The sequence below is a fragment of the Engraulis encrasicolus genome, chromosome 6 (genome assembly GCF_034702125.1).
Source record: "Engraulis encrasicolus isolate BLACKSEA-1 chromosome 6, IST_EnEncr_1.0, whole genome shotgun sequence".
NCBI lineage: Eukaryota > Metazoa > Chordata > Actinopteri > Clupeiformes > Engraulidae > Engraulis > Engraulis encrasicolus.
In genome coordinates, this window is record NC_085862.1 from 11,659,046 (window position 1) to 11,685,850 (window position 26,805).

The window sequence follows — 26,805 nt, forward strand, 5'->3', positions numbered from 1 at the left end:
ACAAAAACCCACCCACACAGAATACATACATACACACAGACAGATAGACACAGAGAGAGGGAGGGAGACAGAGAGACAGGTAGAGACAATGTTCTACAGCTCCTACGGCTTTACACTACCCTACAAGTGGTATAAGCTCTGCAAAGGATTCAAACCACATTCACCTTAGGATGACAGTGTCTTGAACAGATACATGTTAGTCTGCCACTCTATTCCAATAGGGTCACTTGTTTGTGATGTCAGAAAGGAGATGCTTCTAAAAGCTCACCTTAGTATACACACACTCATTCAGCAGCAGGACACTGAAGAGTGCAGTTGGATTATTGTCTCCTCCTGGACAGTTACACACGCCTCACATAGTATGGGACTCAGGTGGACAGCAAAAGTCAGGGGATCAGGCCAATCAGCATACTGTAAGTACATGAACATCACCACAGCATTAGCATATCAGTAAGCACAGGTTTTATAGCTCTACTTCAACATGAAGACACACACAGAGACAGACACACAGACAGACAAACACACAGACAGACAGACACACACACACAAACACACATAGAGGCAGGCAGGCAGGCAGACAGGCAGACACACACACACACACACACACACACACACACATATACAGATACACACACAGACACAGACACAGACACACACAGACACACACACCCACACACAGGCCTACCTATTACCTATCCATGCCTTATGGCATGTAAGGCCCAAGTGGTCTGTCCCAAAATGTTCCTCAGCAGCACCTTTGTCCTAGCCTCGCGAGCCATCCTATGTACTTCCGCCAAAGGATTGGCTCCACTACGGTAGTCTCGCCTTGCTCTTCTGTGGAGTGCCGGATCGGTGGGATTTTGATCGCAATGCCCAACATCTTATCTAATCAGAAAACAGCCAATAAGCGAATAAGCGCACCACGTGGGGGAGAAAGGGGGAGGACGCTTGTGACGATGATGAAAACGTCTGCGCCAATGGCTCTGGTCTGCACTATGTTGTTGTTGAGTAACTGCTGGCGAATGGGTGAGAGTTGTCCAATCATTTCAAACCATAAGTTAACTGAGGGCAAACTTCCCACTTCCTGCAATCGCGTCAGATCACACAACTTCCAGACCATAAATACAAAATGAAATGGAAGTATTATGGGATGGTCAGGACCAAGCTACCCTTGTCCCCCCTTGGAATTATTAGCAGGTGGTCACCCTACTGAGAAATGATGAGTGTGACAACCATTACATTACATTACATTACATTTAGCTGACGCTTTCATTTGTTCAAAGCGACTTACAATATTTATTTTTCAGGGTATTGGTTACAGTCCCTGGAGAAATGTGGGGTTAGGTGCCTTGCTCAAGGGCACTTCAGCCATGGATGGAGATGTAGGGAGAGGTCAGGGGGGATTCAAACCTACAACCCCTAGACCAACTCTCTAACCACTAAGCCGATGCTGCCCTACTTGTGCCATAACTTGTGTCAATCAACTCTGTTCTCCCCTACATGTCACCGCAGGGTTTGAAGCTGCCTCAGAAACAGGGCTCAAGTCAATACTTTTTTCAATAAACACATTTAACAATAGCCTAACACTGAAGATAATAAAGACCTGTGAGAGAAAAATAAGAAATTGCTAGGTTGTGGTTTCTAGACGAGAGCTACCATAGCCAGACTTCAGCCTATTTCAACATGCATTTGTAATGCTCACTACCCTGGACTTTTACATTACATTACATTACATTGGCAGACGCTTTATAACCAAAGCGACTTGTCTTTCAGAAGAGGACATAATCAAGCCAACATCACAAGCAAATACAAAGTGCACAGGCAATATACAGAACAACAAGTGCATTTGCAAAGAGGGTTGTTTTTTTTTTTTAATTAATAAAGAGTACACACACAAACACATATACACACACGCACACACACACTCAAACTAAACTAAACTAAACTAGACTAAACTAAACTACTCATCATGTCAAGGGTCTGCCCTGGGGCTAGGCCAGCTCAAGCATTAGTTTAGTAGCTCCTCTCGAAAGAGGAAGGTCTTTACTTGTTTCTTGAAGGCTGCAAGAGATGGGCTTAGTCTTGCTGCCTCTGGGAGACCGTTCCACTGTTATGCAGCATCAGCAGACAACTAGCAAACAACGATACCTTTTAGGAAAACTTTTGGAGTTGCCCTATGTTACATTTTTAAATGTAAACAAATGCCCCCATTAGAATAGCTCATATCTCGGAAAGGGCTTAGCCGAAAAATGCAAGTATGTTCAACTGCAGTGTGCAGGGCGGGGGGCAGGTCTGGATCACATCTCCCTCCTCCCCCCTGAGCACATCTTCCTCCTCCCCCCTGAGCACATCGAGTGCCTCCCCCTTGTCATTCAGCAGCAGCACTAAGCTTCTACATGGGAAGAAAAATAGCTCTGGAAGTCACTGCACCGTGCAGAGCAGAGACGCAGAGTTTTCACAAATAAAATCGTAGATCCACTCTCTCTACTCCACTAATGTATAATGGTTTGGTGAGTGTAGGAAACACGAGCGGGGAGCTTTGAGTGAACCACGCGACGAACAGCACGCGACCCTGTTTAGTATAATTTATTAATCCCGAGGGAAATTAATATAAGCTATTATTATTATTATTATTATTATTATTATTATTAGCTAATATAAGCTACATGTAGTATTTGTTAACGCATGGGTCTAATTTGAATTAATATTAGTGTCTCTTCTTAGTATCTTAGTTTGAAGACCAGATATTTGGTGCCAGTTTCTAAAATTCGTAAAAAGTAAAACGCCTGTGCAGTGGCGAATTAGGCTACTCCATGTGTTAACCGTCTAACAGCGCTTAACATCATTAAATCAATGGAACCTAAAGCAGTTGCAGAGACCGTTTCAATCTTCTCCTTTACTATGAAAGAGAAAGTAGCCTAAGGTCAAGCCTATAGCATTCGCCAGATAATTTGGGTCCATTTCTCAAATATGGTGCGCTATTATGATTGACGAATGATTCTATGTCCAGTGTTTAGTAAATATATTTACTTAACAAACGACGAGACATAATACAAACCACTTCACACCGCAATTAGCCTACATGGGCATTATTATTGTCCAAAGCAGCTATAAGAGTCATCATGTATGCTGGTGTGCTAACACTTGGGCCTACCGCCATCGAATATCCTATTATGATAGATGAATGATTCTATGTCCAGTGTTTAGTAAATAGGCCTACATTTATTTAGCACTCCAAACGACGAGACACGATACAAGCTGTGTGCATAGAATAGTGTAGGCCTAGACTATGCATTCGCCGGAGAAGACATTTGGCGCAAATTCTCAAATAGGGTGACGTCTGGATGGTGTGGGACTGTACAGACTACTATAATAGGAAAAATAGGAGGGGCGAGATCCAAAATGGGAGGGGCAGGATCTCAGAAATCCAGACCTGCCCACTTCTGCAAACTGCAGTTGGATGCTACTCGAAAAATGTGGCATGAATAGACAGGTCATCAGCTGGGAAAATTAGGCCTTTCGTCCTACCGCACTTTTCTCTGTGGATTACTGCGTACAGCTCAGAATATATGCGGCTGTGACTTAACTTACCCTCCATACTGGAGCTATTTGAGGGAAGGAGCATCAGGAAGGCAAAGAAAATCTTGGCTGATCCTAGTCACCCCAACCATGGACTGTTTACTATGTTACCATCTGGGAAACGGTACAGAAGCCTGAAATCTCATACTACCAGACTCCAAAGTAGTTTCTTCCACCAAGCAATAAGATTACTGAATTCATGCTGAAGACAACAAGGCACTTTCTTTGCACTTTTTTCCAACCCCCCCCCCCCCCCTTCTTATTTTTATTTTAAAAATCTTTTTGAGGACACAAGAAAAACACAACAATTTTTACTCTTTATAGGCTTCAAACCTATAATAAGACGTAATAAACTAATCTTGAATCTTGAATCTTGAATCTTGACCAGAAGGCCTATTGGAAGAAATTGAAACATGGGGCCACGTCAATTTTTGCTCAGAATTCAAGACGGCCGCCATTTTCCAAAATGACTTGTTTTCATGCATTATTACATTGTACTATAAGGTGATATTCATGAACGATTAATTACTTTCAGCCCTATTCTGTCCTATTTCCTTACATACATGTTTACAAAGGTTGACTAAACTAAAACAAATGAAAATAAAGTTGACCACCTTGCAATATCCAAAGGAAAGTGCTGAAAATAATGATTGAAATGCACATAGAGTTAAATTAGGCCTATTGTCCTGTCATGGTTTTCACAGTGGTTTACAGACCAGAAGGCATATTGAAAAAGATTCACCAGCTGGTTGCCATCTCAAATGTGCTCCAAAATTCAAAATGTTCTCTGTTTTTCAGAATGGCAGACTTTCATACATTTTTCTCAATACTGTAAGGCCATCATTATCAATAAAGACAACCTATTTTCAGTTAAATTCTGTCCCATCTCCTATCTACAGACGTGAGTACGAAGGTTGGCAACAGAATGATGTAAATATGTATCTTGCCCCTTTGAAATATCCTAAGGATTGTTGTCAGAAAATGATTGAATTACACATACACAGTTGACTGCTGAAAAAAGGCTATTGACCTGCCAAACTTTTCACATTACATTACTGACCAAAAATGTTCAGGCCTACATTTTTTTACATAAAGCAAGGGTGAGTGTGTGTGCGTGTGTGTGTGCCCGCGCGTATCCCCCACTCATCTTTCCCCTGCTCTACAGTGTCTTTCCCCCACACACTATTCTGCCTCCCACACACTATTCTGCCCCACCCACCTCCCCACACACTATTCTGCCCCCCAACCCCCTCACTCATCCCCCACATGCTACTCTGCCCCCCACCCCTCACTCACCCCCCCACTATTCTGCCCCCAACGCTCACCCCCCGTGACTCATTCTGCCCCCACCCCCCCACAAAATACTCCAATCCAATGTGAAAAGATTGGCAGGTCAACCCCCCCCCCAAACTAAACTTACTCCCCCCCCCACACACACACACTATTCTGCCCCCCTGAGCCCCGACACTATTCCCCCTCACCACCTCACTCATCCCCCCACACACTATTCTGCCCCCCCACCCCGATTCAACCCGACTAAGTCATCCCCCCGCTCCTCCACATCATTCGGTCCCCCCTACCCCCACCCCCCCAACACACACACCCCCGGTCTACTGTGTCTATGTCAGTGTATGTAAAGAAGCACACTGGCCACACACACTTGAGAAAAGCGCACTCAGACACACACACACACACACACACACACACACACACACACACACACACACACACACACACACACACACAAAGAAACACAAAGTGTGGAGTGAGAGAGTGAGAGCGGGCCAAAATTACTCCCAAAGACAGAGTGAGACTTGAGAACACTGGTTCTGACTCCGATGTTGAAAAACACTGTTCAACCGGCTTTACTGAAAAAAAATTCTCCCACTGCAAAACTCTTCTACTGTAAAATGTAAATCTCTTCTCAGTGGCTCAGTGAAAACAGTGAAAAACACAATAACCATACATTTACACACACACACACACAGACACACACACACACAGACACACACACACACACACACACACACACACACACACACACACACACACACACACACACACAGCAGTCCACTGTGTTTGTGAAATGCAATCATTTGACAACATTCCTTTGGATATTTAAAAGTGGCAAGATATAGGCTATATATATATATTCATGCCTTTTTCTAGACAACCTTTATACTCACGTCTGTAAGGACATAGGACAATTTAACTGAAAAATAGGAAATCATTATTGATAATTATGGCCTTACAGTATTGAGAAAAATGTGTGAAAGTCTGCCATTCTGAAAAGCAGAGAACATTTTGAATTTTGGAGCACATTTGACATGGCAACCAGCTGGTGAATCTATTTCAATATGCCTTCTGGTCTGTAAACCACTGTGAAACCCCTGACAAGACAATAGGCCTAATTTTCCCAGCCATAGACTCTCTATGTGCATTTCAATCATTATTTTCAGCACTTTTCTTTGGATATTGCAAGGTCAACTTTATTTTCATTTGTTTTAGCTTAGTCAACTTTTGTAAACATGTATGTAAGGAAATAGGACAGAATAGTGCTGAAAGTAATTAATCGTTCATGAATATCACCTTATAGTACAATGTAATAATGCATGAAAACAAGTCATTTTAGAAAATGGCGGCCATATCGAATTCTGAGCCCCATGTTTTAATTTCTTCCAATAGGCCTTCTGGTCAGTAATCCACAGAGAAAAGTGCGGTAGGACAAAAGGCCTAATTTTCCCAGCTGATGACCTGTCTACAAGGGTAGCCTACTGACAAGTCAAGGGTAGCGTGAGCAAGGGACACTGTGTGAGATTTTTAGTTGTTTATTTCCGGAATTCATGCTACCCATTCAATAATGTTACCTTTTTCATGAATACTTATCACCACCATCAAATTCTAAGTGTTCGTTATGACTGCAAAAAAATACATTTTTCATACATGAAAAGGGAGATCTTCTCCATGGTCCGCCATTTTGAATTTCCAGAAATAGCCATTTTTTTAGCTGCAAAAATGACCATACTATAAAAATATTAATTTATTACTTAGTAAACTTTCATGAAAAGATAAAATTTGGCCTTAGACAACACATTTTCAATGAGCAGCAAAGTTGAAGTACCTTTTTTGACCATTTCCTGCACAGTGTCCCTTTAAACAACATTACATCAGATAGAGAGGCTATGATTACATATCGATCGAAAAAATTGGCTGAAGTGATCCTTTAGCCTGTTACAGAAGGCTATCGTCACACGGCAGTGAAAGAAATATTTTGCATTGTTATAGAAGACATTCTGTATTGTCACACCAGTGTGACGGGAATGTTCGGGCAGCCAAAGTTCTATATAAATATTTTGCATTGTTATAGAACACATTATTTTCATAAAATGTTCAAAAACCCACACTTTTACCCAGTGTGCTCTGGCTAGCTAGCTTAGCAAGGCTCCGCTAGCATAACGAATGAGTTAGCTAAGTTGCCAGGGTCACACTTATTTCTAAAGACACAAATAATGAAAATAAACACACACCTGTAAGTTCACAGACACAGCACACGTAACTACAGGGTTTGGGGCTGCCCATCACTCCTGAGAAAATCATAAAAAGATATGCTAAACAATCGCGACTAGCGTTAGCCACACTAAGCTAAAGGATTGTCACATGCCCCAAGTTTATGTTACACTGGGTGGCGCTAAACAATAAAAAAAATACATGAAACCAGAAACCATCACATTGGTGTAATACAATAAGAAAGGCGTAATAAATGAAACTAGAAAAGCACCCAGAGTGTGCAGACCTCCGCCAAGGATGTTGATACTACTGTGCTCATATATGAGTGTGTGATTTGTTTAACTTTTGTTTTGAGAAAGTTGAGGAAGTTTGCCATTCAATATAATATAAAGAGAAAGGAGGATTAGAAAGTCTAACCGTTCGTGTAACCGAATCCCAAACGTTTCCACTGCGCATCCCCTTCTATATCCCCCTCCCCCAACGACATCAAAACAACCTAGAAACAGACCCTGAACGTCATACAAAATACACGTGTTTTTTGATGTTGATGAACGTCGACCAAAATGCAATAGCCTGTGCTTTTTGTAATGAAGGTTGTTTGTAATTAAGGTGCTTGTGAACTTCTCTAAATAGAGTGATAGCTTTAAGCCTCATGACAAATTAAAAGCAAATATCGTCGTCAATTTAAACATCCCTCTCAGACTCCTGGCGAATGTTTTAGGCTATTAGGTTATAGCAATCGTAGGCCCTATTAACCTAATCTAGCCTTATGCGCAAAAGGTAAAAAATCAACCTACTTGAACGCTTGTAATCACGCGCTAGAACTGCAGCCTAATTAGTGAAGGGAATGTAATGATTTTGACCAACAGCACTAAACAACCAAAGAAGGGTTAGGCCTATTTATTTATTTTTTGCCTATGATGGTATGCATTATTGTCATGGGTCACTGGTTGGTCTTGGCGCTGTCGGCTGAAGTGCATTTTCCTCTCCGTATTCCTCATGGGAAATCACTATTCACCGTTGTTAATCAGTTCACGTAGGCCTACATTGCTGTTGCGCTTTGAGGTCCATCTCGCAACTGTGGTTAACTTTAAATTCAGTGAAGGGGGTGTAATGCATTTGACCAGCATTGTGAACTTACACAGCCACAAATTCCATATTTTTGGCGATGGTAGGCTACCTAATTGTCAACCAAAATGATCTGCGGTGGTCACTGTCCATCTCGCAACAGTGCACTTCCACGACCACTTCACACACATTTTAGGCAGCGGTAATTAACAGGATTGCTTGTTAACTTCAACGAGGGTGTAGCCTACAGGTTGCCAGCTGATGAGCAACTTTTTAGGTTGATGTTGGAGCTGGCGTCAAATGAGACATTCGCAGCCAATTCCGTAGGCAAGGCTAGTTCTACTGCTTACAATGGCGCAGGCAAATCCGTGTGGAATATTCGCCGGTGCTCGGCCATTATGCATCCTGTCGGGCATTGTGATCCCTGTCCATCTCGCAAACTTTCCTGGTGAACCAGTAGCCTGTAGTTTGTGTAGCCCAGCCCCCTGGGCGTCAACACATAGCTTCTGGTTCACCAGGAAACTCGCAAACAACTTGGGGTTCACTTTAAATGTAGCTAAGGGGATGGAATGAATTTTACCAGAATTGTGAACGTACATTCTTATTTTGGCAAGGGAGCCAAATAAATTCGACAGCATTGTGAACCCAAGTCACAGTCCACAACAGCATTGTGAACTTACACGATCACATATTCCATATTTTTGACAACGTAATTAATTCGACAGAATTGCCAACCTAAACTATCTGCGGGAGTGGTCACTGTCCATCTCGCAACAGCAATGATAAAAATAAAGGCCAACACAATCACAAATTCCATATTTTTGGCAGCGGTGGTAATTCATTTGACAGGATGCTGCCTGCGGCTGAGCAACATTATGAAATGCACTTGGCATTGGAGCTGGAGGCGGAGGCAAAGGTTCCTCCCTGTTGCTGAGAGAAGCGCAGGCACGCCAGTGCTCTGTGCTTGGGAGCTCGCGCGCACCTTGTGGCAGGCAGTGAAATAGCAGGGAACGAACGAACGAACAAACAGGAAAAAAAAATAGCAGGGAACGAACGAACACAGACAACACAGAGAGTCAGGTGATCACATAACCTCCTGGCGGAGGTAATAATGTTCAGGATGACAGTGATGAAAGTGATGGATGACACAATGGAAATAAGATTTATATAAGATTATGAAAAGAGAAATGTGGAGAACCATACCTCTTCCCATGGGATACAGAAACAGTGAAGAGGAAGTGAAGAGCAGATAGCTATTAAATATGAATCAAAATTTGTCAAAATACAGACAAACTGAAATATTAGAGGGGGATAGGAGGTGGGTAGGAAACTCCACAGACACCGATGACAGTGAAAAAGGCTATGCCTTCTGTAAGTGTACTGTGATCATGGTGTGTCAAAATAAAACCATCGTTGTGTAGGCCTATTTTATACAAAATATTGGGAGAAGCTAAAAGCAACTGGTTAAATTCCAATATGCGACCTTGCGTCCTCCACTTGTGCTTGTGGCCTAGTACCAGGAAGTAATACGTTGTGATTACATCACTGGCATTAGCATTATATTTCAATATCTCGCAAAAGCTTAAAAAAAAAAAATCTCGCAAAAGCAAAGTAAAGTCATTTTCTCATTTGCAAACTGGATGGTGAATGAAGAATAGTCCCCCAAAAATTGATGTGGCTAGGCTGACAGCGGGGAAACTTAATTGTTTTCTCCATGGAGGCGGGGCATCAGCAAAACGTAAAGCCACAAGCACAAGTGGAGGACGCAAGGTCGCATATTGGAATGTACTCCCTGCTGGATGGACTCACTCTTGATTCTGGAATTTGAACTGTATTTTTTAATCTGTTAGTAGTTAAAGAAGCACCTTATTAAAAATGTCAGACAAATGTTATGAGCAAGGATTGTTTGATTAACTGTGTCTTTGTAGACCTAAGCGTATGACATAATTTATCATACATCATGTTTTTTGTTTCTTTAGTTCATTTTTTTATTTTGAATACCTACTTGTCATGCAATGTACTGTAGGCTTTCGTCCATTATTGTCCTGTTGCCTTGTGGCTATAATCTGGCTCAATTGTATGTTGTGCAGTGCACTGTCCCTATCAATAAACTATTTTGGCACTATGTCAATGGTGTTCTGTGTGTCAAATACTCCAAGAGATCTTTGTGTAAAAATGGAACACGAGGAGGGCAAAGGGATAGTTTAACTCTGAGTTCTTTTAGTCTCTGGAAACTGTTATTTTCCAACCCAAAAATAACCTATTAGGAGCAGGGACTCCAAACCAATCTATCATGGTTACTGGTGCATTTCAAGTGGTGATGATCAGAGATAATACATTCAATCACAGCATTTAATTGTGTCAAGTTACTAAAATCACACACACTGCATCCAAAATCACTCGCCACCCTACACAACCCCACACAACCCTCTCTGTTCACTGTTTGTGTCTACCCATTGTTATATTTATTGTATGTGCTTTGCAGCTGTGTGTCTTGTCCATTGTTTGTAGCAACTTTGTTGACATGGCAAATAAACTCTTGAACTTGAACCTAACTGATCTCAACCTCAAAGCAGTCACATGTCTAGCACATTCAATAATGAGAGACCACACTCACCCTCTTCATCCACATTTCACACTGCTCCCATCCGGACAGAGGTATAGGTCACTCAGACGGTGACGAGCTCACTTTAGCAAAAGCTTTGTCCCATCTGCCATCACGGCACTGAACAACCTTCCACAATAGTCAAGTCAAGTCAAGTCAAGTCAAGTAGGTTTTATTGTCAATTTCTTTACATGCACTGGTCATACAAAGAATTTGAAATTGCATTTCTTGCTTTCCCATACAGACATAGACTAGTTAAGGTAAGGACATAGACAGTATAGACATAGACAGTACTTATACATGGACTTAAGACAGTATGGACATAGACAGTGCTCATACAGACATTTAAAGTGCAAGACTGGACAACAGAAGACTTGTAGAGGACATACATTAAGAGGTATTTGTTGTGTTTTTGTGCTTTTCCTAAAAAAAAGTCCTTTATAGCGTTCTGACATGGTAATAGTAGCATTTTGAAGAAAATAAATATAAAAAGGTCTGTCAAGTACACCAGCGGCAGTGTGTGTGTGTGTGTGTGTGTGTGTGTGTGTGTGTGTGTGTGTGTGTGTGTGTGTGTGTGTATGTGTTTAGTGCAGGTAGAAGGTGCGGTGTGCGTCTTGTGTGTGTGTTCGTGTGTCTGTGTGTGTGTGTGTGTGTGTGTGTGTGTGTGTGTGTGTCAGTGTGTGTATGTTTGGGTTTAGTGCAGAAAGTGCAGTGTGCTTGTGTGTGTGTGTGTGTGTGTGTGTGTGTGTGTGTGTGTGTGTGTGTGTGTGTGTGTGTGTGTGTGTGTGTGTGTGTGTGTGTGTGTGCATGTTTTGAGTTAGTGCAGGTTGAAAGTTCAGTCACAAGTATAGTAGTGCAGGTGGAATGTTCAGTCGCAGATATGGTGGTGGGGGATGGGGGGGGGGGTTGTCAGTGGCCTTGCTGGCTAGAGGCTGACAGTGGGGGGGGGGGGGGGGTTGTCAGTGGCCTTGCTGGCTAGAGGCTGACAGTGGAGGGAGAGTGGGTACAATAACCCTGTATAGTGTATGTAGTTTGTGATTGTTGGTGTGGTTGCTTATTGTGTGAGTATGTGCTTATGTTGTCCGACAGTATTTGTGTTGGAGTGTGCGTGTATGAGTGGGTGTGTATGTATGTGAGAGTATGTGCTTAAGGTATTTGTGTGTGTGTGTGTGCATGTATTGTGCTTGATGTCCTTGTGTTTATATTGTGCATTGAGTTGTATACGTTGTCTTCATGTTGATAAGTTATGATGGTGGTGAAAACAAATCTCCTTTTGGGGATAATTTGGCTATCTATCTAGGTTCTCCCGTAGTTGCAAACCTGTCACACACGACAACATACTGAGAATGTGTTTTGGACATTTCTATGGAATAGTTTAATTTTTTTTGTAGCTGCAACACAAGGGAGAAATACGTATATCTTCATACAGTAAGGTGAGGGATTTGGGGGGAAATACAATTACTGACATATGAAACACCCAATAATAATAATAATAATAATAATAATAATAATAATAATAATAATAATAATAATAATAATAATAATAATAAAAACAATGAAAAAAAAGAGAAAAATTTTCTCTTTTGGCAGATTTTATTAATGTGTGCAAAACATCTGTATGTATTTCGTGTTTACAATATTTGCAAAAGCATTTAGAATTACTTCTCCAGAGTTTTAGAACTTAGTTTCAGACATAACCATAAGTATGTTTCCGGAAGGAAATCAACTGCTTATGAAATGCAGAAGACTTGTCACACAAAACTCTTCAAAATCTTTATTTAACAGTACACATTACAAAATGAAAGGCATACAAAAGGCTTAAGGATAAAATGACTCACAAAAAAAAAGAGTTCCGTGTTTTGATCGGTACATATTTTTTTGTAAAGAGTTCATAGAGTTACATTTGTCTGCTTGTGATTCCTCAGGACCTCGTCCAAAAACATGATAACAACGCATGCGCTGGTGGCACTCCATTCCGCATGGTCTTCAGACAGACCTTTCAATGCACTTACTGCGTCTGCCATTTCCTTCATCCTATCGTGGGACAGTCTGCTATTGCTTCCGTCGTCGTCATCTTGCTCACCTTTCCCTGCGGCCGACACGCTCTCCTCAAGATAGCTGACCAGAAAACCTGTGAGAAGGGAGCTGTGGACTTCAACGCTTCCTTGTACAGCCTGCAGGTCCTGCGGCTGGCAGAGACAGAGCAGATGAAGCAACGTCTGACAGAGCTGGTCGCACAGACTGGTGTGGTAGCGGAACTCCAGGAAATCAGCTCCCTCAGTACTATTCTCCAGTGCCGTTACCGTGGCCGTCCAGACCTGAGCAAACTGGCAGGCGTCACCGTACTGGGCGCGGGAGGAGGGCATTGCCAGGGCCGCAGCAGATTTAATGCGAACCTTGAAGTTCTTACAGGAAACCACAGCGCAAGATAAGGCGGTATAAGCCTTCGCTGCCCAGCTTGCAGTGCCTGTGAAGAGATAAATAAGACACATTAGTATAGTGTTTCTCAAACTTGTTCTGCCATTCCCCCCCTTCAGCGGAAGAGAATTTGTCTGCGTCCCACCCCAACTACTGGTTATAATTTTGAGGCTGTCAGGAGGCAAGGGTATTGTTGCGCTCTAGATTTAGATTTAGAGTTGCAAAAATTAACTAGGTGCGTGGACCCAAAAGAAGTAAAATATCAGTCTGCTCTACCCTGCTCAAATAAAAAAAACTCCTTGTGCTTGACCTTTGTGTCTTATTTAGTGTGCGAACCTGCTCCTACCTGATATAATTTTGAGGCTGAAAGTGTTAATTGAGTGGTAACACAGAAAAGTGCAATACCTCTGCACCCCACTAAGGATTGAGAGACACTACAGTACACTCAACGGCTACTTTTTTTAGGTACACCTTACTAGTGCTGGGTCGGAGCCCTTTTAGCCGTCAGAAGTGCCTATGTACACTACTCAGGTAGGCTGTGGCATTTCAACAAAGACACATTTGGGACAAAGGGGACAAAGTCTGCCAACAAAATATCCCTATGCCATCACACCACCAGCCTGGACCATTGCTACAAGGCAGGGTGAATCCATGTTTTCATGTTGCTGATGGCAATTTCTGAAGATAACAGCAGAGGCGCATCTTGCCACCAGGCTAAGCAGTCAGCCGCTTGGGGCCCCCAAGCCCCTAGATTAGGGATGCACCGATACTATCGGCACCCGATACTGCTCATTATACTCGTACTCGTACTCGTCAAGCACTTGCCGATACCAGGAACGATACTGCTATTACACAAAACAATGCAAAATCTCGTCTCGTTCTGTGGACTTGAAAGCAGCATGGAAAAAAGTGCCACTCATACATTTGCTAACATTTAAATCTACACGAAAATGGACAATAAAAATATCACAGGTGGAAAAAAAACAAGGCCATGCATTTATTTTCATTGTATTTTGGTGGTAAAAGGTATCGGTATCGGTATTCTGTATCGGCAAGTACACACATCAATGTACTCGTACTTGTATCGGTTTTCAAAAAAGTGGTATCTGTGCATCCCTACCCTAGATGGCAAATAACAGCTCAGACTTTACTATGGTAGTAGCAATTCTGTTTCAAATGTTTGTTTTTTTTCATTTTCGCTTGGAGCCCCTGTTGACCCTAGACTCACCTCTGCATAACACACAAGTGTTGCAGTAAAAATCAAGACTCATCAGACCAAGCAACATTTTCCAATCCTCTATTGTCGAATTTTGGTGATCCTGTGCAAATTACTGTGCCTACTGTTCTTGTTTTTAGCTGACCGCTAGAATGAAAGGAGTTCCACAGAAAAAGTCACGCCCATCTAGGAGAACCGACTTTTGATTCCACTTTGTTGCATTGGTGATGTGTCCTACGACTTATTTTGGGTCTACCATATTGAAAAGGTCACATTTTTGGTCACTCACCCAGGGGCAATGCAGAATTTTTGAAAGCATTTCCAAGAGCGTAGCAAGCGTTCCAGCGAACTTTCATGGTGGCGTCACTTTGCACGGTATCCACAAGGACACACATGGCACGGTCTAGGAGCTCCTCAAAGCCAGGCTCTTGGAGTTGGTGAGGCTGCACCAGATGCAGCAGGTTGCCAAGCGCCCTGACTGCATTGCTCTTAATCTGCAGAAGCAAGTTGAAGACACGGTCATTTCCCAAAGTAATATTTGTATTTTAATTTAATACATAAAATATATTTAAATAATGAACTTTTTCCTTCAAAAGCACACATTCTTCTGACACAGACCAATCCAATCGCATGTTCATGTAGGCTTGTGCAGCCTTAAAGCTTTTCATCACGAAAACTCAAAACTGAAAACCCTGCCACCCTGTCTGGCTGCACTATCCTACACTAAGCATGGGTGTTTCAAACCAAAAATATACACTATGAGTTATTAATACTATTAAATTAAAAACAACATTTTGTGTTTGTATTTACTTGTCGGACAAATGGTTTCATGGATATCACCCCACATCACCAGACCCAATACATTCGTGGGTGCTCCAGTGACGCAAGACTGGGTGCATAGAACTGTTAAAGTGGCTACGATAAGTCTTCACACCCCTGTTCAAATGGCAGGTTTGTGTCATGTAAAAAAAATAACAGAAAGACAAATCATTTCACATCTTTTTCTAACTGTACTATAAACTATAATATGTACACTACAATGTAATTGGAAAACAAACTCAAAGCTTTAAAGGGAAAAAGTATATAGAAATATTAGAATATATAGAATATAGAATATTAATGAATAGTTGTGAAACGATTTGTCTGAAATTTGAACATGTAGATGTAGATGTTTTACAGGCACTGCATTTACACCATAAATAAGGGCCCAATTGCAAAAAAAAAGGAAAAGAAAAAAAAGGTATTTTCCTTTAACTGTACAGTACTTGCAAGATGCCGGAAAGACTTGAGACTTGGGCAAAGCATTTCAAATTTGATTAAAGCAATGAAAAATGCCACTTTGTTCAGAGAAATTGCAAGTTGGTTTGTGGATTTCTCTATGTTTCTCTGTTTCAAAAAATGAGCCAAACTGATGAAGAAACACTGTAAATGCACATATTTACCTCAAAACAATCTTGTTTTTGCACAATTTTCCATTTCATGCACAGCTTACATGCTCTAAAAAAAAATTGTTTTGTTTTTTTCCACAAAATACCAAGTACCAAAATAGCACCTTATCCTGTTTTTTTCTTTTTTTCTCTCTTGGCTGCACACTATAAGACTAAAAAGAGGAAATCTGCCAGTATGGTGGCTAAATGATTATATGGTATTTACTAATATTTAGCAATTGATATAAGCACGCTGTACTGCCTTGCATTTAAAAGAACCGTAAAAGCAATTTAACCTTACCCGATCCTTGTCCTTGGCTGCTTGGATAGAAGCCTTCACCAGTTTTAGAAAAAGCCCACTTGATAACTCTGCCAGAAGGTCACTCGTTACACATTCCCTGTGATGATGATAATAATAATAATAATACATTTTATTTGTAGTGCCTTTACAGTACAATGTTAAAATAGTAGCTTGTTAAAACAGTAGCAAGATAGGTAGTAAAACTGAAGAAAGAAACAAAGGTCAGTAATGCATGTGAAAGGCGTAGCAGCATACAAAATTCATGCAGCTAACATCAAAGAAAAAACAACAACAACAGAAACAAATGTTGATGTGTAGTAATGATACAAAAGTACAATCACATTGAATTTCTATCATAAAAAGGGGAGGGTTAGGTAACCATTAGTCAAATATGACTCACTGGTTGGCCATGACATTAACATTTGTCAATATTTTTGTTTACAATTACCGGTAGTTCATTATTTACAAGTAAAATTTAGTAATTTCCCTTTGCGGATTAATAAAGTGAATCTACTCGACTAGTGTTAACTAAGTTTATTATATGGTTGTGACGTCATCTGTCGAATACTCCATTCATTTCAACGGGGCTCCCCAACGTTCGCACGTCTGTTATTTTTCGATAACGGACGGGTTGGTCTATAACAGACCGCTGTCAATGGCAACAAGACTTTTCACTGCTAAAGCGACTTTTCAACAAGACTCTAATCAGCTGCTGTGATAGACTACACCTGTTGTCCTGGCTACCTAGCTGTTGCCTAGCGGTGTTCCACAACGGCACTGTTTTGTTTTGCGCAGCAACAATCTTAACATTAAATAGGCCTAAAGAAATGTCCCCGCCATGTGTGAATCATTTAAGTATATCCATATAATAAGCGGGTTAACTTTCGGCGAGTCGGTCGCTTTGTGGAATAGCAGCACTTCAGAGAGAACAAGACCCCTCCGCTCCGCGTCGGGGTCTAAAGATTCTCTCTGTCGTGCTGCTATTCCACGGTAGCGACCTTCTCGCCGAACGTTAACCCTTACTTATTATATGGTTGTGACGTCATCTGTCGAATGCTCCATTCATTTCAACGGGGCTCCCCAACGTTCGGACGTCTGTTATTTTTCGATAACGGACGGGTTGGTCTATAACAGACCGCTGTCAATGGCAACAAGACTTTTCACTGCTAAAGCGACTTTTCAACAAGACTCTAATCAGCTGCTGTGATAGACAGCACCCGTTGTCCTGGCTACCGCTGTCAATGGCAACAAGACGTTCACTGCTAAAGCCACTGGCTAAAGCGAATGTGGCTAAAGCGAATGTTTCATATCACTCCGCAGGGGGTCCGGTCTTTTGTCACTCTAATCAGCTGCTGTGATAGACAACACCTGTTGTCCTGGCTAGCCTACCTAGCTGTTGCCTAGCGGTGTTCCACAACGGCACTGTTTTGTTTTGCGCAGCAACAATCTTAACATTAAATAGGTCTAAAGAAATGTCCCCGCATGTTTGAATCATTTAAGTATATCCATATAATAAGCGGGTTAACTTTCGGCGAGTCGGTCGCTTTGTGGAATAGCAGCACTTCAGAGAGAACAAGACCCCTCCGCTCCGCGTCGGGGTTTAAAGATTCTCTCTGTCGTGCTGCTATTCCACGGTAGCGACCTTCTCGCCGAACGTTAACCCTTACTTAAAATACCTCTTTCTTATAAAGTGTTAACAGACTTACATATTGACAATGATTGCGTCAGTGAGGTTTCCTAGGGACCAGGCCGCTTTTGCACGGACGTTTGGAGAATGATCCTCGAGGGCAGTCATAATAACACCAGCGCTGTCCACCATGAAGTTTACATCCTACAGAAATTGTATACATTTTTTTAATCCATTTAAAATTTCCCTTTTTTAAATTTGAAATTTATTAAGAACTTTGTACAATTAAAAGATAAATGTTGCCATTTCATTCATTGTACCAGAGTTAGCCTCAGGTTAATTTACATCTGGGTCATTTCACGTGAAATCAGACACTTTGGGACCTGACCAACACCGATTTCAATCATACTTGCTGTGCCTGTTTAGTAGCAAGGTAGCACCCCAGAACTGCATTTGTGTGAATCTGACACCAATATTAAGGGAGACACGGACTAGCAAAGGTTTACATAAGGGTAGGACACTATACATTCAGCATTGATTATCAGTCAGTGTAAGTCACAAAAAATTGTCTGTGGTGTTATTTGAAAGCTCTTTTCTGGCTCTACAAATTACTCAAACAGCATGGAATACAACAACCCTCAGAATATGAATTATGATAAATTGAAAAATTAAAAATTGAATATAAAAAAACGTATATATGCGTGTCTGATTTCATGTGAAATGACCCATTTGCAGTCCCTGACATTTACATACAACATTTTACCACATCCTCAAACTGGTATGGTAATCTATGGGGCATAATCAAGAGGAAACACCATGAACATCACATCCTATAGAAATTGCATACATTTTTTATCTATTTAATTTTCCAAAAATGTAATGCAATTTACAGACAACATTTTACACTGTTCTCAAACAGCCATCTAGAAGTCTACTACGCTATGAGACCTACAACTCGCTGAATTGATATCAAAAGTGAATACAATACAATACAACTATGAAGTTGAATTCAAAGCGCTTTCAAAATACACATACACTATAAACTATACACAATCCCACATTCACACACCAGCTCTGGAGGCTGCCGCACGGTGCCAATTGTGCAGGGTTCACGTGAGAAAGTGGACACACATGCACATACACAAAGACAATAATGCTGGAAACGATCACAACATAGCCTAATGGCATAGCAGCAAGACCTAGCTTACTAGTCTAATACATGCAAATACTGTGTGTGTGATTGATGTTGTCAGCAATGTCTGGGTCCTGTTCGAGAACAGGAGGTGACAAAACAAATGTATTGGTTAATAATAACAACAATAATAACCTATTTTGAAATACATAAGACTGTGAACATTTTGGGATACACTGTATTTAGAAAAGACAAACCCATGATAAGCTGCTGTTGTTAAAGGTGGTTCCTGTGAACATTTTGATGTTTGCCTCAGTATTTGTGAATTTCTTTTACTTAGGGTATTTTCACACCTTGTCCCCCTGAAAGTGAACTGAACTCAGCCCTCTTTAAGTGGACCGAAAAGTGGCCTGACAGCAAAAGGACTCAGTTCTATTTTTGTTCATATTATGAGCGTATTACAAAAAGAACCCGATGCTCTTTCTGGTCCCGTTTGACTTTAAAAATCCTCAACACAGAACATACACCACCACCATTCTGTAAGTTCTTATACGGCCTTCAAGAATGCTGCGAGAGCTTCCATTCACTTGGAATGAGTTTTTTCTAGGGATGGGATATCGGTATCTGTGTATCGGTATCGGGTTCAGATATCAACATAATTCAGAGATCGGATCGGAATTTTCCCAGAGTATCAGAATTTTCCCAGTACTGACATTGAGCCAGGTGTAATGTTAATTTGAAGTCATAACACTTGCATTTTAGTTTTCAGGATGGGATTGTTACTTTTTTACTTGTTACTTTTTACTCATCAATTGATTTCCTGTTCTTCTGACTTCCTTTTCAACTTGTCGTCTTGGACCAACCTCAAGTTGAAATCCATGCATATATGTGGCTTTGGTATTGGATCGGAGTAGTATCGGCAGATATCCAAATTTAGATATCGGGATCCGATCGGAAGTGAAAAAATGTGTATCGGTGCATCCCTAGTTTTTTCTCATTTTTGTAGGCTACTTGTGTCTGGCAGCACGATGAATCCACACACTGGCAGTGGTGTTGCTCCAGCAGTAACAATGCAAATGTCACTGTCCACCACAGTCGTTTTATTAGCCTTTTTTTTCTGTATCCACTGAAATAAGACCAAACACTCCAGAGAAGAGTTTGGGGACAGTTTCCTCAGGCGTGTGTAGGCTACTCCTCCAGCAGCCTGATCTCCAAAAATTCCGTGCTCCTGGACACGGATGTTAAGGACACGAAATCCGTGTCCAGGAGCACTGATTTTGCCAAAATTCCGTGCTCCTGGACACGGAATTGTTTTCTGTGCTCCTGGACACAGAATTGTTTTCTGTGATGGGCACACGGAAGTGCTTTCTATAGGCTATTACCACAGCACTGTGTTAACTCTATCATTAGAAAATACATACCAAATGCTAATCCTAAACAAAATAATGCTATAGCAATTTAAGTTGTGCCCTGACCAAAACATTCCCTAACCTTAACCTGTCATTAAAGACATATTTTTGAGAAATACCTTTTCCAGTTGGTTGCTAGGCTATCAAACTCATAATGAATGAAAGAAAACTAGCTGTGCCCAGACCAAAACAATCCCTAACCCTAACCTGTCAGTAAGAAATGTTTTTTTTTAGACAAAATACTTGAAATTAGAAAAATCCTGAGAAAACACAAGACTGTGGAAATAGCCTATAGAAAGCACTTCAAACAATTCCGTGTCCAGGAGCACGGAAAACAATTCCGTGTCCAGGAGCACGGAATTTTGGCAAAATCCGTGCTCCTGGACACGGATTTTGTGTCCTTAACATCCGTGTCAAGGAGCACGGAATTTGTGGAGATCATGTTGCCTCCAGCCAAACATCCTTTGCGGCGTGCAGCTGCTGAAGCCTGTAGTAGCAGGACTGATAATGGCGGTTGGGGCACAGCAGTGCATGGGTTGCCTATGAAGGTTCTGGAATCCTGTCACCAGTCATGAACCTGTTGTGAGTTTACTAACGTCACGCAGTCACAGAGGCTGCCTGCAACCAGTGCAATGTGGCTGTAACAAATTAGAAAGTAGCCCAACTCTGTTGCTTGGTAACCTTTTGAATTATGAGCGTTCCACAAACTATTTTACTTGGCGCAAGCTATGAAATGGCAATAAACCCATTATTGTGCTTTCTAATGTTGGTAGAGGCCGTATAATAAGCTGTTCGGGGTGCTGTTCGTCCTGTCAGGAAATATCTTCCTATAATCATGCGTGGACAATAATAATAATAATAATAATAATAATAATAATAATAACAATACATAGGTATTTGTATACAATACATTATCCCTTACATATCTTTCCAGCCATATCTTTGGTCACCCTACAAATTTGTAACCTTTCAAGTAAGGAGACGGGAAAGGATTGGCAAATGACCCAGACCGGAATCGAACACAGGTTGCAAGCGTAGAAGCCCAGTGCCCTTCCGTTGGAGCCACGGTAGGTCCAACCAGGATTTTTCTGCGCTGACTTTTATCTTTATTTGCGTAGCGTTACGGGTGAAAACCCTTCTTCATGTTTCTGGGGAAAGAATACCTCGGAAAGACTTAGGGTTTTCTTTTGCCTTAAGACATGTAAAAGTGTTTATCTTTTACCTGACATGTTTCAACGGTGTTACTCCCGTCTTCATCAGAGGGTCACTGTGATGTTGACATCACATCACAGTGACCCTCTAATGAAGACGGAAGTAACACAGTCGAAACATGTCAGGTAAAAAGATAAAAACTTTTACATGTCTTAAAGGTGGGGTTGCAGGTATGACATTACGTTGGGGGAACCCCCCCAGGATTTTAAGGTTTTACATAGACTCATATAGAGCCTGCGGAACTCCCAACGTGATGTCATAATAGTACTTTTTTTTTTTAAATGGTTAACCTGAAACCCCACCTTTAAGGCAAAAGAAAACCCTAAGTGTTTAAGTTTAACAGTTAGACATAATGAACTTCAACATATAATACCTCGGAAAGACCAGGAAAAAGGATGTAGACTCCCAGGGCTCTGACGGAGGCAGCCTTCACCAGGGAATTATCGCTGTACGTCAGACCCAGTAACACCGTCACACACAACATCTGAGTTTTCTCCTGCAACAGTATCAAAACCACTGTGTTATTCACCATCATATATAAAAGGTGCAACCATGGTGCACTGTGTAATATTTTTAGTAGTTTATTTCCAGAATTCATGCTGCTCATTCACAAATGTTACCTTTTTCACAAATACTTACCAATATCATCAAATTCTATGTATTAGTTATGAATGGGAAAAATGCACTTTTCATACATGAAAAGGTGGGTCTTCTCCATGTCTGCCATTTTGAATGTCCAGGGATGGACACGTCAGGGCGGGGCATTACCGGACAAATAGACCAGCCGCGACGTGATTGAAGCGACAGAGAATCGCTTCTCTGCAGCAAGAGCGATACGAGCGATTGAAGCGACTAGCGTATGTCCAGGCAAAGCATTCAAACATTCCCATTGGCTGTGGTCACTGACCTCTATACAGTCATTGGCTGTTGCGGCTGGTCGCCGAACCGCGTCATAGAAAGTCGAAAGGATTTCAACTTCAAACTGTCGCTCTCGGCTTGCAAATCGCTCTAGTCTCCAGAATCGCGTTTGTCGCGCGACTCAATACAAAGTCAATTACTTCCGTCGCTCGCCTCGCTCTTGTCGCGCTAGGTGTATTTGTGCAGCCAGTACCACATTAGAGTCCACCAGCACAAGGCAAGGATGGGAGTTTAGATAATGAGATGAGCCCGTGAATGGACATTTTAAATGGTGGACATGGAGAAGCTCCACCTAACCACGTATGAAGAGTATAAATTACAAGGTCTTAAGAAACACTGAAACATAGATGGTGGTAAATATAATATTTAGAAAAAGATAACATTCGTGAATGGGCAGCATAAATTCTGGAAATAATACTTTAAAAAATCCTCTACCTGTAAATAAGAGATTAATCATAATTGGGTTTTTATGTCTGTGTCATCCCACCTGAAGCATCCTGAAGGCTTGTGGCAATATGGAGGAGAGGGTGTCACACGCGCTGGTCTGAAGAGTGGGATGCTGCTCATTCTGCAAAGCTGTCGTTAATGGTCCACTCAGCACATCTGACCAAAACTGTATTACCTGAAGGTTGTGGAAAAAAAAAACATTTTTTTCTTACCATGTTGTTACTGTACATCAGGCTTGTACGAAATTCCGAATGGAAAGAATTTCAATTCAGAATAATGCCATAATACGAACACTAGGTGGTGCCATTACCTTGAATTTCTTTGAATTTAATCTACACCACCCATTGAAAGTACATAGAACACCACCACCTAGTGTTCGTATTATGGCATCACTTTGAATTGAAATTCTTTCCATTCGGAATTTCGTACAAGCCTGCTGTACATCTACATGTTTCAGTACACATACCACCACCAATATCTTATGGAAATAGATAAAAAGAAACCACTTCAAAGTCTTTGTTGTAGCACAGGGGTGTCAAACTCATTTCAGTTCAGAGGCCACATGTACAACCAATCTGATCTTATGTGTACCAGACCAGTACAATAATTGCAGAACATCACAATTTTCTGCTTCATATCGGAATCACATTGCAGTTTTTCATCACGAGGTGGATAGTGGGAGCACTGATTGTAAATGGCGAGCAAAAAAATGTATTGAAAACCGTAGCAATTTGGGCAGGAGACTTTCTTCTTTTTTTGCCATTCTTAGTTTTTCTTCTCTACAAGTCTGGGGCAGGATCGAACCATCTAACGGGCTCCATCTGGCGCCCGGGCCTTATATTTCACACCCCCTGTTGCAGCATGTCCCTTATTGTCATAGAAATCCTCACTATTTTCCCAATCTGGCCCCATGGAAATGGCAATATCTCAAGATCGTCATAGACATCAAAAGCCATCTATCACCTTTGACCTGCATTGTTGGTGGGGGGCCTTTGGCGACCTTTCTGGAAGACTCAACTACATCATAACAACATTGGTATCACGCATCACCACCAGGGCCAACCAGAAGCCATGGTTCACAGGAGACGTTCACAGACTGCTGAGGGCCAGAGACAGGCCTTCAGAGCAGGAGACGTAGCTGGCCTAAAAGCAGCAAGAGCAAACCTGTCCCAGGGCATCAGGAAAGCAAAAAAGGAATACTCGGACAAAATAACAACACACTTCAAAGACAGCAGAGATGCACAGAGCCTGTGGCAGGGCATACAGGCCATCACGGACTATAAGTCCGCACCACGAAGCTGTGACAACAACACCTCTCTGCTAAACGATCTGAACAGTTTCTTTGCCCGTTTTGAAGCACAAAATGACACTCATCCACAGAAAACTCCCCCTCCCCCCCATGATCAACCCCTGTACCTGTCCTCTGCCAGTGTGAAGAGGACACTGGCCACCATCAACCCACGCAAAGCAGCTGGCCCAGACAACATACCTGGCCGAGTGTTGAAGGATTGTGCAGAAGAGCTGAAGGATGTCTTCACAGACATCTTTAACATCTCTCTGGAGCAAGCAGTCATCCCATCACTTTTCAAAGCTGCTACCATCATACCCGTGCCGAAGAAATCATCACCATCATGCTTCAATGACTACCGTCCTGTAGCACCCACGCCATAATCATGAAGTGCTTCGAACGGCTAGTCCTGTCACACATCAAAGCCACCCTACCCCCCACCCTGGACCCCTACCAGTTCGCATACCGAGCCAAGCGATCCACGGAGGATGCAATCTGCTCTGCCCTCCATCCAGCCCTCACCCACCTGGGACAATAAAGACTCATATGTGAGAATGCTGTTCATTGACTTCAGCTCAGCATTCAATACCATAATACCACAACAACTCATCAGAAAACTGGACAAACTAGGTTTCAGCACCTCCCTCTGCAACTGGCTGCTGGACTTCCTGATGCAGAGACCACAAGCAGTACGGGTAAGGAATAACACCTCAAGCACCCTGACCCTGAGCACGGGGGCTCCGCAAGGTTGTGTTCTCAGCCCCCTGCTGTTCACGCTGCTGACACATGACTGCACAACGACCCACAGCACTAACCATCTAGTGAAGTTTGCGGATGATACAACACTGGTGGGCCTCATCACTAAGGGGGACAAGGCCCACTACAGAGAAGAAGTAGACTAAATGGTGCAAGGACAACAACCTCCTGCTGAATGTCAACAAGACCAAGGAGATTGTTGTCAACTTTCAGAGGGTCCAAAAACAACTGCCACCACTGACCATCGACGGTGATGCTGTGGAGAGAGTGAGCAGCACCAAGTTCCTTGGAGTGCACATCAGCGACGACCTCTCTTGGACCACCAACACTACATCACTGGCGAAGAAGGCCCATCAGCGTCTCTACTTCTTGCGCAAACTAAAGAAGGCAAGTGCTACAACCTCCATCATGACAACATTCTACAGAGGAACCATAGAGAGCGTCGTGTCCAGCTGCATCACGGAAGCTGCACGGAGAAAAACAGGAAGACACTCCAGCGTGTTGTGAACACAGCGAAGAAGATCATTGGAGTACCACTCCCCTCCCTGCAGGACATTTACACCGCACGCCTCACCCGAAAAGCACTGATGATCATCAAAAGACACAAGCCACCCTGCACACAAACTGTTCAGCCCTCCTGCCCTCTGGAAAGAGGTACAGGCGCCTCCGTTCCCGTACCACCAGGCTTACAAGCAGCACGATGCATCAAGCAATCAAGATCTGAACACTCAACCCACTCTCCCTTCACTGTCAGCCTCTAGCCAGCCAGGCCACTGACAACGCTCCCCCCCCCCTCATCCCCACACACCATATCTGCGACTGAACACTCCACCTGCACTACTACATCTGTGACTGAACTTTCAACCTGCACTAACTCAAAACATACACATGCACACACACACACACACACACACACACACACACACACACACACACACACACACACACACACACACACACACACACACACACACACACACACACACACACACAAGCACACTGCACTTTCTGCACTAAACCCAAACATACACACACTGACACACAACTCATACTCACACACATACACACACACACACACACACACACATACACAGGTACACACACACAGACGCACACCGCACTTTCTACCTGCACTAAACACACACACACACACACACAAACACACACACACACACACACGCACACAAAACACATACAAACACACACACACACACATACTGCTGCTGGTGTATTTAAATAAAAACCTTTTTTAATTATTTATTTCTTCAAATGCTACTATTACTATGTCAGAACGCTATAAAGGACTTTTAGGAAAAAGAACAACAAAATACCTCCTCTTAATGTATGTTCTCTACAAGTCTTCTGTTGTCCAGTCTTGCACTTTAAATGTCTGTATGAGCAATGTCTACGTCCATACTGTCTATGTCCATGTATGAGTACTGTCTATGTCTATACTGTCTATGTCCTTACCTAGATTAGTCTATGTCTGCATGGGAGAGCAAGAAACGCAATTTCAAATTCTTTGTATGACCAGTGCATGTAAAGAAATTGACAATAAACTTGACTTGACTTGACTTGATAGGTATGATATTACCGGGATCAAAAATACTGGATAAGAGAAAGATAACGCAAAACACGCCCACTCAATGCAAAAGCGTGTGCTCAAGTTGGGTCTCCTAAGGGGGCGTTGTCCCCTCCTTCTTCTTCTCTTTTTTAGGCGTTTGCACAAGACGTGCACTACCGCCATCTACAGCGCTAAGGGGACTTCATTTATTCTCAACCTCAGGACTCCGAAGGTCTCCTAACCGAAGGTCTCCTAAAGGGGCGTTCACCCGACATAAAGTGGATACCGGAAAAGAAACAAAATGACGCTTCTTGTTAGATCCATCTTCTTT

The 26,805-nt window shown here is 42.2% G+C and overlaps 1 protein-coding gene across 1 annotated transcript in view; it reads right to left on the minus strand.

The window, feature by feature from the left end:
• Window positions 1-12,331: 12,331 nt before the first annotated feature.
• heatr6 (HEAT repeat containing 6) overlaps window positions 12,332-26,805 on the minus strand; it is a 43,669-nt gene continuing 29,195 nt past the window's right edge. Inside the window, exons 15-20 of the mRNA XM_063200619.1 lie at window positions 22,907-23,041; window positions 21,875-21,997; window positions 17,828-17,952; window positions 16,122-16,218; window positions 14,683-14,887; window positions 12,332-13,226 (exon numbers count right to left, since the gene is read on the minus strand). Coding sequence (XP_063056689.1) covers window positions 12,649-13,226; window positions 14,683-14,887; window positions 16,122-16,218; window positions 17,828-17,952; window positions 21,875-21,997; window positions 22,907-23,041 — 1,263 coding nt within the window. The 3' untranslated portion in view covers window positions 12,332-12,648. The remainder of the gene's footprint in view (window positions 13,227-14,682; window positions 14,888-16,121; window positions 16,219-17,827; window positions 17,953-21,874; window positions 21,998-22,906; window positions 23,042-26,805) is intronic.